Source organism: Schistocerca piceifrons, chromosome 3 (genome assembly GCF_021461385.2).
Source record: "Schistocerca piceifrons isolate TAMUIC-IGC-003096 chromosome 3, iqSchPice1.1, whole genome shotgun sequence".
NCBI lineage: Eukaryota > Metazoa > Arthropoda > Insecta > Orthoptera > Acrididae > Schistocerca > Schistocerca piceifrons.
This window is the reverse complement of record NC_060140.1, coordinates 34,299,408-34,311,660: the sequence shown is the minus strand read 5'-3', so window position 1 is coordinate 34,311,660 and position 12,253 is coordinate 34,299,408. Positions and strand designations below refer to the sequence as shown.

Sequence of the window (12,253 nt, the reverse complement as noted above, 5' to 3'; positions counted from 1 at the left end):
TTTGTAGGAATTCAGTCACACCCTGTAATGAGAATGTGTCTCACATCGCAAATAACGTTTATATTTGCCACCGTTTTTTAAGTAGGAAACTAATGATCCTTCTGCTACAGTATACAGGCTTTGAACGACGAAACTCACGCAACTGCTCTAGTGAGTGCGGTGGAATTGGAGGGCGAGGGGGGGGGGGGCGAAAATTCGCCAATTTAAATGTTTTGCTATTGATGTAGAGACATAAGAAAAAGGGAGAGAGGGGAGTTTTTCCGGCTACTTATTGGCCAAGATCAGAGCTGGGAGTGTGGCCTGTGTCTGGTCCCAGAACTAACTGCAATTTACTGAGAGACGTGACAGAGTATTAGGTTGCATCCTGAACCTCACACAATTGCCCAAGACGTGGGTTTCCATGGGGGATGGGGACAGAGGGTTCCCTGTGTTGACCTGAAGATACAAAGTTCAGTTGCATTAGGTGTGTGGGTAGAGTTCCCTGAAGTCTTAACTTGACACTGAGGTATGATCTTCATCTGTCCCCGAACCTACAGTGGTACCCTACTAACCAGCAACTACCAAACACAAACGGATTCTATGTATCGACTTCTTTCCTTTGGATAAAATTTCAGTAGTTCAGGAATTCAATTTCCTCAAGTACGTTGGGCAAAAACCGCTTTTCGAGATTATTAACAACATCAGAGTTGTATGTGACAATTTCTGAGATTGACTGGCGACTGCAGAAGACATTCGAGACTGGGAATCACTAGGGAAGAAGTCTAGCTCGACGCTGTTGAGGTTAAACCTAAGATTTTGCTTCCTGGTTTCCACGATGACTGTGAAGGTCTGTTGGAAAGATCTCCACGAGGCACTGATAATGTGGACGTTGGCACGGGCATACAGTGCTGCCTTGTGCCTTGATATGCTAATTGAGGTCTTAGGTCTGTCTGCTGCAGGGCTCAACCAGATGGTCAACATCGAGAAGCAGTGCTGTCCCACGCCTTCATATTTTTGTGGGTTGTAGGTAGTGGCAGATTTGTCTGCCACGAGACTGAAGCAGCTGCTGTGATACTCCACAGGCACGGATAAACAGCGCTTGATATGTTTGTGGATTGTAGCTGGCAATGGATGTGTGTGCTGCAGGGCTGAACCAGTTGCTGTGGTACTACGCGGACATGGAGAAGCAGCGCTGCCCCAATGGAACAGCCACATCCCCTCCCCCAGGCTCCATGGACCCCAAGGACCCCGACGCCTGCGTCGTTTGGCGCCGGTTCGCCAAGTGAGTAACTCATATCTCCCCTGTGTGTGTGTGTGTGTGTGTGTGTGTGTGTGTTCTTCCGACCTGTTCTGTTCAACATAACGCCATAGATAACACCAGCGCTTCTGGCCTAAACAATGGCAAGTTTATCACCTGTAACTGGTGGTAAGTTCCTGTGGGACCAAACTACTGAGGTCATCGGTCCCCACCTGTAATCGGGTCCGTTGTAATTGTAGGTGATGGCAATCAGGAGTCGTGCTGCATCGAGATTCTTTGCTCCCAAAGGCGCAACGCTATTAGTGAGCAGTTCCTGCCTTACAGATGTGGCGCACCTCTTGCGGGTACTTCACCAGAGGCAATGCAGCTACCTCCGTCGTAGTGCCAACAGCAGCCTACGCGTAGGATGGCACCTGTTGCTAGATCGCGCAGTGTGGCGCAGGTTGTTGCAGTGAGCCGTACGCCGAGAGCAGAAGCGAAGGCGTTCTTGGCATACAATTTGCCAATCCTCCTTTCTTGCAGGTACCCAGACAGTTCATCAGACCACTGAGGACATATGTGGTTTCCTGCACACTCCTATGCACTCCAACGTGGTCGCCTGTTGCATCTGAACGCCCACCTACCCCGACATTGAACTGTCCCACCAGCTAGCGACATGTAGACTGACAACAACGCCCGTTTCAGTGTGTTCGGGCCACTGTTACTATTGGCTCAGGCGCGCACACCGTGATATTTGTGGTCCTACACAGTGCTCACTGGCCACCAGGCGTTGGCCACACCCATTATCTATATCACTAAACGTCCAAAGCGGTCACCTGGTCCCGATTGCAGGTTGCCAACCTAACGGCTTCCAGGAGCAACAACTATTTTGATTTTCAGTATTTCACATAATTATTGACCAAATTTATAATTTAAAATGCTGTCTTAATCTACTTATTAAGAGGTATAATCTTATGTTAAAGATTTAACACAATAAGTCTAGAATTAAAGTTAGCAGCTGTGTATGTATCTTGGGCGGCATAGCACACAGCGCGCAATTTACGCAGATTGTATTCATCCAGTGTATGAGAATGAGAGTATTCAGAGCCTTCGAAAAAACTTAACACGTAATCCGAAACTTTTTCAAAACGTTTTCTCGCTGATGCCTCCTTCAAATAAATGAAAGGAAAAAATCTATCGCTTACCATATTTTCGTTGTTTGTAAGTACAGCTCTAGCATCAGGCGCGATGTCTTAATTTGTTATTTCTATACTACTGGGACAATTCGTAACGCATTTTGCAGGCAGTATCCACGCAAACCACTGAATGGGCTGCGAAATTATATAATCGCACAGCTTATAGTTCAGGAGATTTGAAAAAGTAAACATTGAGCTGCATCAAGACGACTAAAAAGTTTTATACGTGGGAGTTGGATTCTTTAAACAATGGGATTGTTACTGGTATACCCTGACAGGACTGGTAACACGGTCATGTGGTGACAACGCTACATAGTGTGTCCCAGTTCCGTTAGGACGGCTTGTGTGAAATTCCAAACCGCAATGCTATCACGTGACGAGCTGTGGCGTTACGATCATTAGAGTTTCAAAATGAAGGCGTTGACATTGCTGCAGCAGGCATCCTGGCCGCGAAGGCAACAGTATGTGTCACACTCGTTGGAAAATGGCAGTGGTGCAGTGAGGCCACATGAAGTTCTTTGAAGCCTCCAGCGTTTGTGGCCAAGACTTCGTCTAAGTCGACTCTTCCATGACGGCACCCAGCACGCAAAGCGAAGATTGTGCACTAGTTTTGGCCAGCTAATGGATCACATCCCTGGATCACCCACAGTATTCGCCGAATTTGGCACCAGCTGACTGGTTGTTCCCCAAATTGAAGTTGGCAATGGAAGGACACTATTAAGACACAATTAATGACATCCAAGAAAACTGCACTGAAATACTAAATGCAATTCCAAAAAAGGACTATAGTTATTGTTTCAAAACTTCTAAAACGATTTCACGTGTGTATTAATTCAGGGGGAGACTGTTCTGAATACAGTGGTTTTGTGAATAGAACCTCTGACTTTTATTTTTCATGGCCATGGGAATGGGACGCAATCCCTGTTGTACTTTGGTGTCAATTCTACACGTCATTCACCACTGTGACTTTAACCATTTACAGAAGATGAAGTACCTACGTGTACAAAATCGGCTGCACGACGTGCTCAATTGTAGTCGTAAGCTTGGCTGTGGTGTGCCCGCAGCCTGTTCGAGACGACGCAAACCCTTTTCTGGGCCGTGTTTGGCCTGGTTGACCTCGACAACTTCGAGCTGGCCGGCATCAAGAGCTTCACGCGCTTCTGGGGGATGCTCATGTTCGGCACCTACTCCGTCATCAACATCGTGGTGCTGCTCAACCTGCTCATCGCCATGATGAACCACTCCTACCAGCTCATTTCCGTAAGTTCTGTAAGTCCCGCACTATGTTTGAGCCTCACCTCTCTCTCTCTCTCTCTCTCTCTCTCTCTCTCTCTCTCTCTCTCTCTCTCCCTCTCTTCTCCAGTCTGCAGCTGCTTCTCACTGCTAGCCAGTGGAACGTGGCACGCACACGCCTGAACACAAAGCGCACGGCACGGCACAGCACAGCACTCGCCAGGTGTGTGCAGTGGACCTGGCCCGACACCGTAGACGCGTGGTGCGGAGCTCGGCACACAGGTCCCTCGAGGCAGCGGTGGAGTGTGGGCGTGATGGCAGCTCTCACAGCGCTACCAGTTCACAGGGACAGTGGGTCGTCAGCGTTGTACTAAGTGCTCTTTAGTGATTTTCAGTCTGGGGAATACATACTGAACGTCGCCTTTCCTCTATCAGTGTCTCTGATATTGACAATTGGTTACATGATGAAACTGATTTGAGGGAGAGCGATGTGTCAGGTCTGCAATACAGTTTCCTGACAGTTCCGCTCGTATAACACGTTTGCCTACTGTGTCAGCAACGGAAGGTCCTCCTCATTTCGTGCACTCGATCAGAGGAATCGGACAAGTTCGTGTTAAGTGTCACCAGGCTGTGATGAAGAACTGTACAGAAATACCGTGGACCTTCGAAATAAGGCAAAAACAACAAGTGTTCCGTCTCTCATTTGGTTTTCTGCAAGAATGATTTTGTTTCTTAAGCAGATCATAGTGTCTCAATACCCACTAAATTGGGAAAATTTTTTGTTCAGGTGTGGTGCTGTTTACTTTTTTCCTTCTTTGTCATTGTATACTACTATTTAGTTGTGTTTTATTCTTGCTTTCTGTACATTAAATGCATTGTGCATAATTTGCCAATTATGGCACTTTAATTAGTAGCTATCACAATTAAAAACTGTCACATGGAGCTATGTAATACTACTGAAGTAAATATAACCAGAGAAGTTGGCAGTAACAGTTAGTAGTTAAGAGATAAACGAAAGACGTTATTAGCATTATATAATGATAATAATGAAAATAACATCAGTTTAGATACATGTGGTTGACATGAACTTGTAGCACAGGTTAGGAACATGACTATGCACTAATAATGATAATAACATGAGAGTGCATGTTTCCTCGTGTGGTGCACTCAGGGGCTAAATATTGTTGCAAAAATACAATCAGAATCTGGATACTATCATTGGGAGTCTCCATCCGTGCAGTTACTGTATGAGTCCTGATAGCTGTCTGTAATGAAGAAGTTACAGAACAGCCACATCCTGAACACGTTACATGTAGGCCAGGGGAGCACTTGTATCCGTTATTTTCCATAGCAAGTTTACACATTTTTAGGCTCATATGGTTCGTGACAACAAATTAATAGGAGCACACATTCTTTCGTTAAAGAGTTAGTTAAATAACTTAAATAAGTAGGTAATGGGTTTAATTAATGACTTATTTCGCTTGATAAATCTGTTTTGAGGGTGGATATCCGTCCGCTTACATAATGTCTCGAGATAGGTGAGCTCGCCCCTGAGATGCCGTGGGTGCAAATCTGCATGCATCTTCTGAAATATGCTGTAAGTTGTCTTCTGTGAGAGATTTCGCTTTGTGAACCCCTTTAATAACAAGACAGGTATGTAGGTAAATTAGTAGCATGGGAAAAAGCACTGCAGTTGTTGCATGCAAAAAGCCAACGAATGCAGTGGCACATAGTCTCTGGAATACTTCACTGTAGCACATATGCTACATGGTGGAGTAAGGTAATTCTATAGTAAGGCCGGAGCAGAGTAGTTAGTAGACGCCGAATGGAGAAACAATTGCCATATAACCTGAGGGAGAGAGCGCGTCATCGTGGATATGCGGACCTCGACAATATTAGCAATGCTGGACAGTTGGAGGATGACGCTGAGAGCACTCTTTGATTGGAGGAAGTCGCTTCCCAGGTGCCGAGTCAAGTGTCAGCCAACAGTCAGAGGTCGCACAGAGTAACTCGGTCCTCGTGCATTCCCCCTCTAACTGCCGAGTGAGCCACACCTTCACTATAGTGAGCGGCCACGTGCTGAGCTGCGTGCTTCATCCATTAGAAGCGCCCGTCTCAGTTGTTCGTGTGCCGATTTGCTTATTCAGTATCCTACCCGTGGACAATTGACTTGGCAGATTATTGGTCTTAGTGGCATAACAGTTAATGTAATCGTTTGCAGACTCGCTAGCTGCAGCTTAGAAGTACTGCATGTGCATAGGGTTCAGCTGTCGAACTGCAACTACCCCACAGAACGGAATTGCACCCATTATGGTTGTCCCTCCCCTAATACATCACAATGCAGGTAAGGGCCGAGTCATTTAGCACACACTCTAATTTTAATTAGACTTTAATTTCCATTTCACGTCTGTAGTTCCACAATGGCGCTTTTCTGCCCTGCTTAAAGTTCGATGTTAATGTACCTAATGTGAATAGTTAAATGCAAGGACAGCAAACATTCCTTTATGAATAGCACCCAAGTCAGGCACATATCACCCTTGCCCATACCGCCTGCCCCTGCTCCCTCAGCCCTTCCCTATCCCACTGCCCTAGCCCCATTTCCCCAGCTGCACCCTGTCACCCACCCCCTGCCCTGTGCCCCACCACCCTTCCCCCTGCCTCCCTTCCCTCTGCCTCTCCCCCACTACCTACTCCTGCCCCACTGCCCCTACCTCAGGCCCCTGTCCTCTTTCTCTTCCCCTGCCTCTGCCCTGTGCCCTTACCTCCTGCCCCCTGCTTCTTTCCCCTGCCTCTGCCGCCCTGCCTCTCCAACTGCCCCCTTTCCCCTACCACTGCCCCTCTGTTTCTCCCCCTGCACTCTGCCCACTTCCCCCTGCATTGGCCCCTGTGCCCCTGCACCCTGCTCCCTCCCCCCTACCTCTGTCCCACTGCCTGTACCCCAGCTCCTTGTCCTGTCCCCCTGTGTCTGCCCCCTGCCCCCTGACTTCTTTCCCCTCCCTCTCCCACCCTGCTGATACACCTGCCCCCTTTCTACTACCCCTGCCCCTCTGTCTGCCCCTGCCCCTGCTCACTTCCCCCTGCATCGGCTGCTCTCATCCTCCTGCGTCTATCCCCCTAACCCCCTCCCCACTACCCCTGCCCTCCTGCCTCTGTCCCTGCCCCCTACTCTTGCCCGAGGCCCTGTGCTCCTTCCCAGATACCCCTACCCCTTCCCCTTCCCCCTGCTTCTACTCCTTACCACCCTCTTCTGCTGCCCCACTGCCACTGCCCCTGGCCCTGCCTCTGCCCTGCATCACTGCCACTACCTGCTGCCCCTGCCCTGCCCTCTCACCCTGTCCCCTCCACCTTCCCCCTGCTCACTGTCCCCTAACCCTTGTCTCCCTGCTCTACCTGCTCATGTCAACCTGCCCACTGCTGTTTGATGTTGCTGCAACTTCATCCTGGTGCTAGCTTGGACATCTGCTGCACACTGCATGCCATTTTGTGTCGGGCAGTACCGTACCGCTAATGACATCGCGCCCTTCTGAGCTGCCCAGCGTTGCACTGTATTCAACTTTTGCCGATTCAGCTCCTTAACTGCTAATCTTACGAACTCGTCATAATATTGACATTTAGCATGTTCCATCTAAATGACACCAGCCAGCCAGTTTTGTAGGTCAGTGCTTCACTAATGAGAATACATAATTCTCTGGGGGTTTGACCTAGTCATTACAACTGTATAATGAGGCTAGTAATGTGGCATGATGGCCACCTGCCAATCATTCTACATCAACATCTACATACATACTCCGCAATCCACCATACGATGCATGGCGGAGGGTACTTCGTACCACAACTCCCAAACAGAACGAGGGAAAAATGGCTGTCTATATGCCTCTGTACGAGCCCTAATCTCTCTTATCTAATCTTTGTGGTCTTTCTGCGAAATGTAAGTTGGCGGCAGTAAAACTGTACTGCAGTCAGCCTCAAATGCTGGTTCTCTAAATTTCCTCAGTAACGATTCACGGAAAGAACGCCTCCTTTCCTCTAGAGACTCCCACCCGAGTTCCTGAAGCATTTTCGTAACACTCGCATGATGATAAAACCTACCAGTAACAAATCTAGCAGCCTGCCTCTGAACTGCTTCTATGTCCTCCCTCAATCCGACGTGATACGGATCCCAAACGCTCGAGCAGCACTCAAGAATAGGTCGTATTAGTGTTTTATAAGGGTCTCCTTTACAGATGAACCACATCTTCCCAAAATTCTACCAATGAACCGAAGGCGACTATCCGCCTTCTCCACAACTGTCATTACATGCTTGTCCCACTTCATATCGCTCTGCAGTGTTACTCCCAAATATTTAATCGACGTCACTGTGTCAAGCGCTACACTACTAATGGAGTATTCAAACATTATGGGATTCTTTTTCCTATTCATCTGCATTAATTTACATTTTTCTATATTTAGAGTTAGCTGCCATCCCTTACACCAACCACAAATCCTGACCAAGTTATCTTGTATCCTCCTACAGTCACTCAACGACGACACCTTCCTGTACACCACAGCGTCATCAGCATACAGCCGTACATTGCTATCCACCCTATCCAAAAGATCGTTTATGTAGATAGAAAACAACAGCGGACCTACCACACTTCCATGGGTCACTCCAGATGATACCCTCACATCCGATGAACACTCACCATCGAGGACAACGTACTGGGTTCTATTACTTAAGAAGTCTTCGAGACACTCACGTATTTGGGAACCAATCCCATATTCTCGTACCTTAGTTAGGAGTCTGCAGTGGGGCACAGAGTCAAACGGTTTCCGGAAGTCAAGGAATATGGCATCCGTCTGATTGAAGCACAGCGTGATGCAGTGACTCACCACCAGTGTTCTGCTGGCCTCCCAAGTAATGAGTTGTGCAATGGCACGGGCTGGTACGGCTCCAGCGACACCAACTGTGACGGTGGCCTCCCGATAAGGAGGTGTGCCTCAGCATTCCGTGGCGCCAGATAACTGGTAACGGTGGCCTCTCTAGCACTGAGTAGCACCATCGTACAGCACAGTGTGGTGGCAGTATATCACAATTGCCGACGGCAGCCCCTTAACGACGAGCTGCGCACATTGGTGTGCCAGTAGCCTACCACTGGTGGCGGCCATCACCCTGTTACTGAGGCAACATTACATGGCGGCAGTGACTCGCCACTAGTGTGACTGCGGAGTCGCTGGGAATGAGGCATACTGCTGGTCCCCACAGCTCAGCTGGAGCACAGCTATGTTAAACAAGCGAAATTCGGCAGTGCCCTGTAATAGAACTCTAGTCAAGTGTTAAATTATAGTCGTATATCATTCCAGTTTCACTATGTGATTCATTATTATCAAGATATGAGATTGCAACACAGTACACTGCATAGTAGCAAATAAAATTATGCAATACAATCATAAAATTTGTTTAGCACCTTGTTAGAAAGACACTTTGAGCTAGATTTTATGTTCCCACAGTGGGAGTAAACATTTTCACTTGTCAGTTACATACTCTTATCAGCATATTTGTGTCGTTTATCTTCTGTATGAGCTTATCAAATGGGTTCACTCCCATATTGAAATAATCGAAAATTTAGAGTTACAACATTCATACGTAAGCACGGCTGTGACATTGATTTGAAAACGATGGATGCTACACAAGACATGCCTCTTGAGTTCCCAAATTGTTTTTGTTTTTTGTATAGGCACGTGTGACATACATCCTTTAATTCAATATTACATATTACTGATCAAACAGTACTGAAATGTGGAATAGGAATATTTCCATCTCTCAGTTGCCTCGTGGCGTAAATAGAAGTGGAAGTACGTACCTGTGAAGAAAGCGTCATCCTAACGTTCGTGTAAACCTGGCCTTTTGTATGATGAGTGGTTTATGAAGACACTGCGTCTGACAGGAATGTTGCAGTACAGGCATATGACAGGTGTCTGAACACATCTAGTGCCTACAGTACACTGATGGGAGCCACTGTGACTGGCTCTACACAGGGCTCAGGTATCAGCGCCATGCCCTTCCTGCCAGCTGTGTTCGCTGTCCATCCTGCCATTAACTCGCACACCTCCCTGCACCCCCCCCCCCCCCCCCACTGCGACCCGCATCCTCGTGCTAACCCCTGTAGTGTGCCCTGTTTTTCGTGCAGCATGTCCTGCTGGAGTTTCACGCTACATTTGGCTGCCCTCCCTGCCACATGAAATACCACTGACACTGTGTCCTGTAAGACAGTTGTCCCTTGCACGTCTCCCTGCCACCTGACTCCTCACTGTCAGCGTGTCCTCCTTGTACCACTTGTCCTCCTGACCTACCCACTACCATTACTACCATGACTGCTCTGCTTTCTGAGTCTTCCTTCTACTGGTTGTCCCTCTGTACTCTGAGCAGCCCCCTGCCATTGTCTCTGTTAGCGCCTGTGCTGGGACCATCTCCTCGCCTCCCCCCTCCTCTCTCTGTACCCCGTCCTGTCCCCTACCTGTGGCTCTATTTCTCCCCGGCTAATCCTGGAGCCCCATTGACACTTGCGGTGCGCCCTGCGCGCCCTCGTTTGCCAGGAGCGGGCCGACGTGGAGTGGAAGTTCGCGCGGAGTAAGCTGTGGATCTCGTACTTCGAAGAGGGCGGCACCGTGCCGCCGCCCTTCAACATCGTGCCCACCCCCAAGAGCGTCTGGTACTTCATCCAGTGGGTGCAGCGCCGCCTCTGCGGGCACTCCCGCGCCGCCAAGAAGGAGCACATGCGCACCATCCGGGTGAGTACTGCGCAGTGGCTGCATCAACTGCAGGTTCTTATGTAGTCGTCTCAGTGACTTCCCTCAAAATGATACCATTTTGTAATCATTTGTGAAAGACGTGATCTGGTGTAGTCCAGCTACTGATATCCACTACGCCGTGCTATCCAGTGAAGTGAATTTTCGTCACAGCCTACATCAGTGTAGACATAGTTTGCTCGTCAGTTGTTGCACTTGTACATATTGGGGTCATGTCGGTGGCTGAGTGTTGATACCACTGATCGAGTAATTCTTACGAGATTGTTAGGAACCGTATCTGATTGTCATGGAACGAATATGTTAAATTTTTTACGTGTTACCTTAATTAACAAAATATGAATCATCAAATTATAAAACTAGCTTAACAGTTAGTTACAATCTTTACCACATTCCCTCACAGTCGTCCAAAATAATGGACGATGGCTGTCAAACAGTTGAGGAGAGTATAGAACTTACAAGCTTGTTTCTGTGCAAATCTGTGCCGTGACAACACATACATACGCACGTATCTCCACAATTTCATGTTAGTGGTTGATCATTTCTATACAGATGTCAACGGTAAGTGATACAAAATGAACACCTTGACCGAACACTTCAGACCTGATACTCCAGTACTTCCCAGGCTGTGGGATATGTTTTTTAAGACATCTTCCTTATACAATAATATCGTGGATGCAGAAGAAAGCCACTCCCACAGACGATGTATGGTGTGAGACCACGATGGCTACTGGGTGTATCCAAAAGCACTGGAATTTTTCAGGTATGCACTGCAAACAGCCAACGGCCTTGCTGCAGTGGTTACGTCGATTCCCGTCAGATCACTGAAGTTAAGTGCTCTGAGCTTGGTTAGCGCTCGGATGGGCCACTGTCTGGGTCTGCTGAGTATTGTTGGCAGGTGGGGTGCTGTCAGAGGAGCTGGCTGGGAGAGCGGTGTGCTGACCACGTGCCCCTCCGTATCTGCCTGTGGGCTGATGATGACACGGCCATTGGTCGGTACCCTTGGGCCTTCGAGGCCTGTTCAGAAGGTGTTTGTTTGTTCGGACATTGCAAAACAGCATGGCTAGACACCGTGAATTTACAGTTTGTTACCATTTGTCAAAGTCTGAAAAATATAAAATCATTGGCGTAAGGGACATGGGAACAGCACACCGACAGATTGCAGAGACAGTTCGCTGTAGTGCAGTGACTACAGAACCAGTTCTGATGAGATGGACTCAGAACAACAGTATGTTAAGAAAGGTAGGCTCAGATACTTCCAGAAATAGTACACCACGAGAAAACCAGAGATTGTTAGACTGCCTCTAACAACAAGAGAGATGTGAACAGCTGAACACTCGGGAATAAATTAATGGAAGCTGCGTTGAGATATCAAATTACCAAACGTCGTATACCGCTGACACCGTACCACAGAAACTTGTAGTCTCGACTTAACTGAGACATTGAGTGGCATTGTGTGATGTTCAGCAATGAGTCTCGCTTCTGGTTGTGGTGATCAGGTCTTCGCCAACATGTCCGCAGATGACTTGCTCAAAGGTCACAGGAAGCAGCGACTGTCGAGACCCGTACCTCTACAACTCATGGGATCACGGTGTGGGGAGTTATTGGATACGGCACCAGGAATTTGCTAACTGCTGAAGCGAGGCTGAATGCTCACCGGTATGTGGGAAGAATGGCAAACCCAGTTAGCATAGCTTTCATGACAACGGTACCAGATGGCATTTCCCAGTAGGATAATGGAACATGTGACGCCACAAACACCCCGAGGAATGCGCGGCTCTTCACTGGCCTGGCCAGTTGCCCGATTTGTCATCCGCAGAGCAGG

The 12,253-nt window shown here is 48.1% G+C and overlaps 1 protein-coding gene across 1 annotated transcript in view; it reads left to right on the top strand.

Moving 5' to 3' along the window:
* The window catches only part of LOC124788372 (transient receptor potential-gamma protein-like), a 389,094-nt gene that overhangs the window by 214,052 nt on the left and 162,789 nt on the right, over window positions 1-12,253 (top strand). The window contains exons 9-11 of the mRNA XM_047255637.1: window positions 1,126-1,261; window positions 3,477-3,681; window positions 10,219-10,413. Coding sequence (XP_047111593.1) covers window positions 1,126-1,261; window positions 3,477-3,681; window positions 10,219-10,413 — 536 coding nt within the window. The remainder of the gene's footprint in view (window positions 1-1,125; window positions 1,262-3,476; window positions 3,682-10,218; window positions 10,414-12,253) is intronic.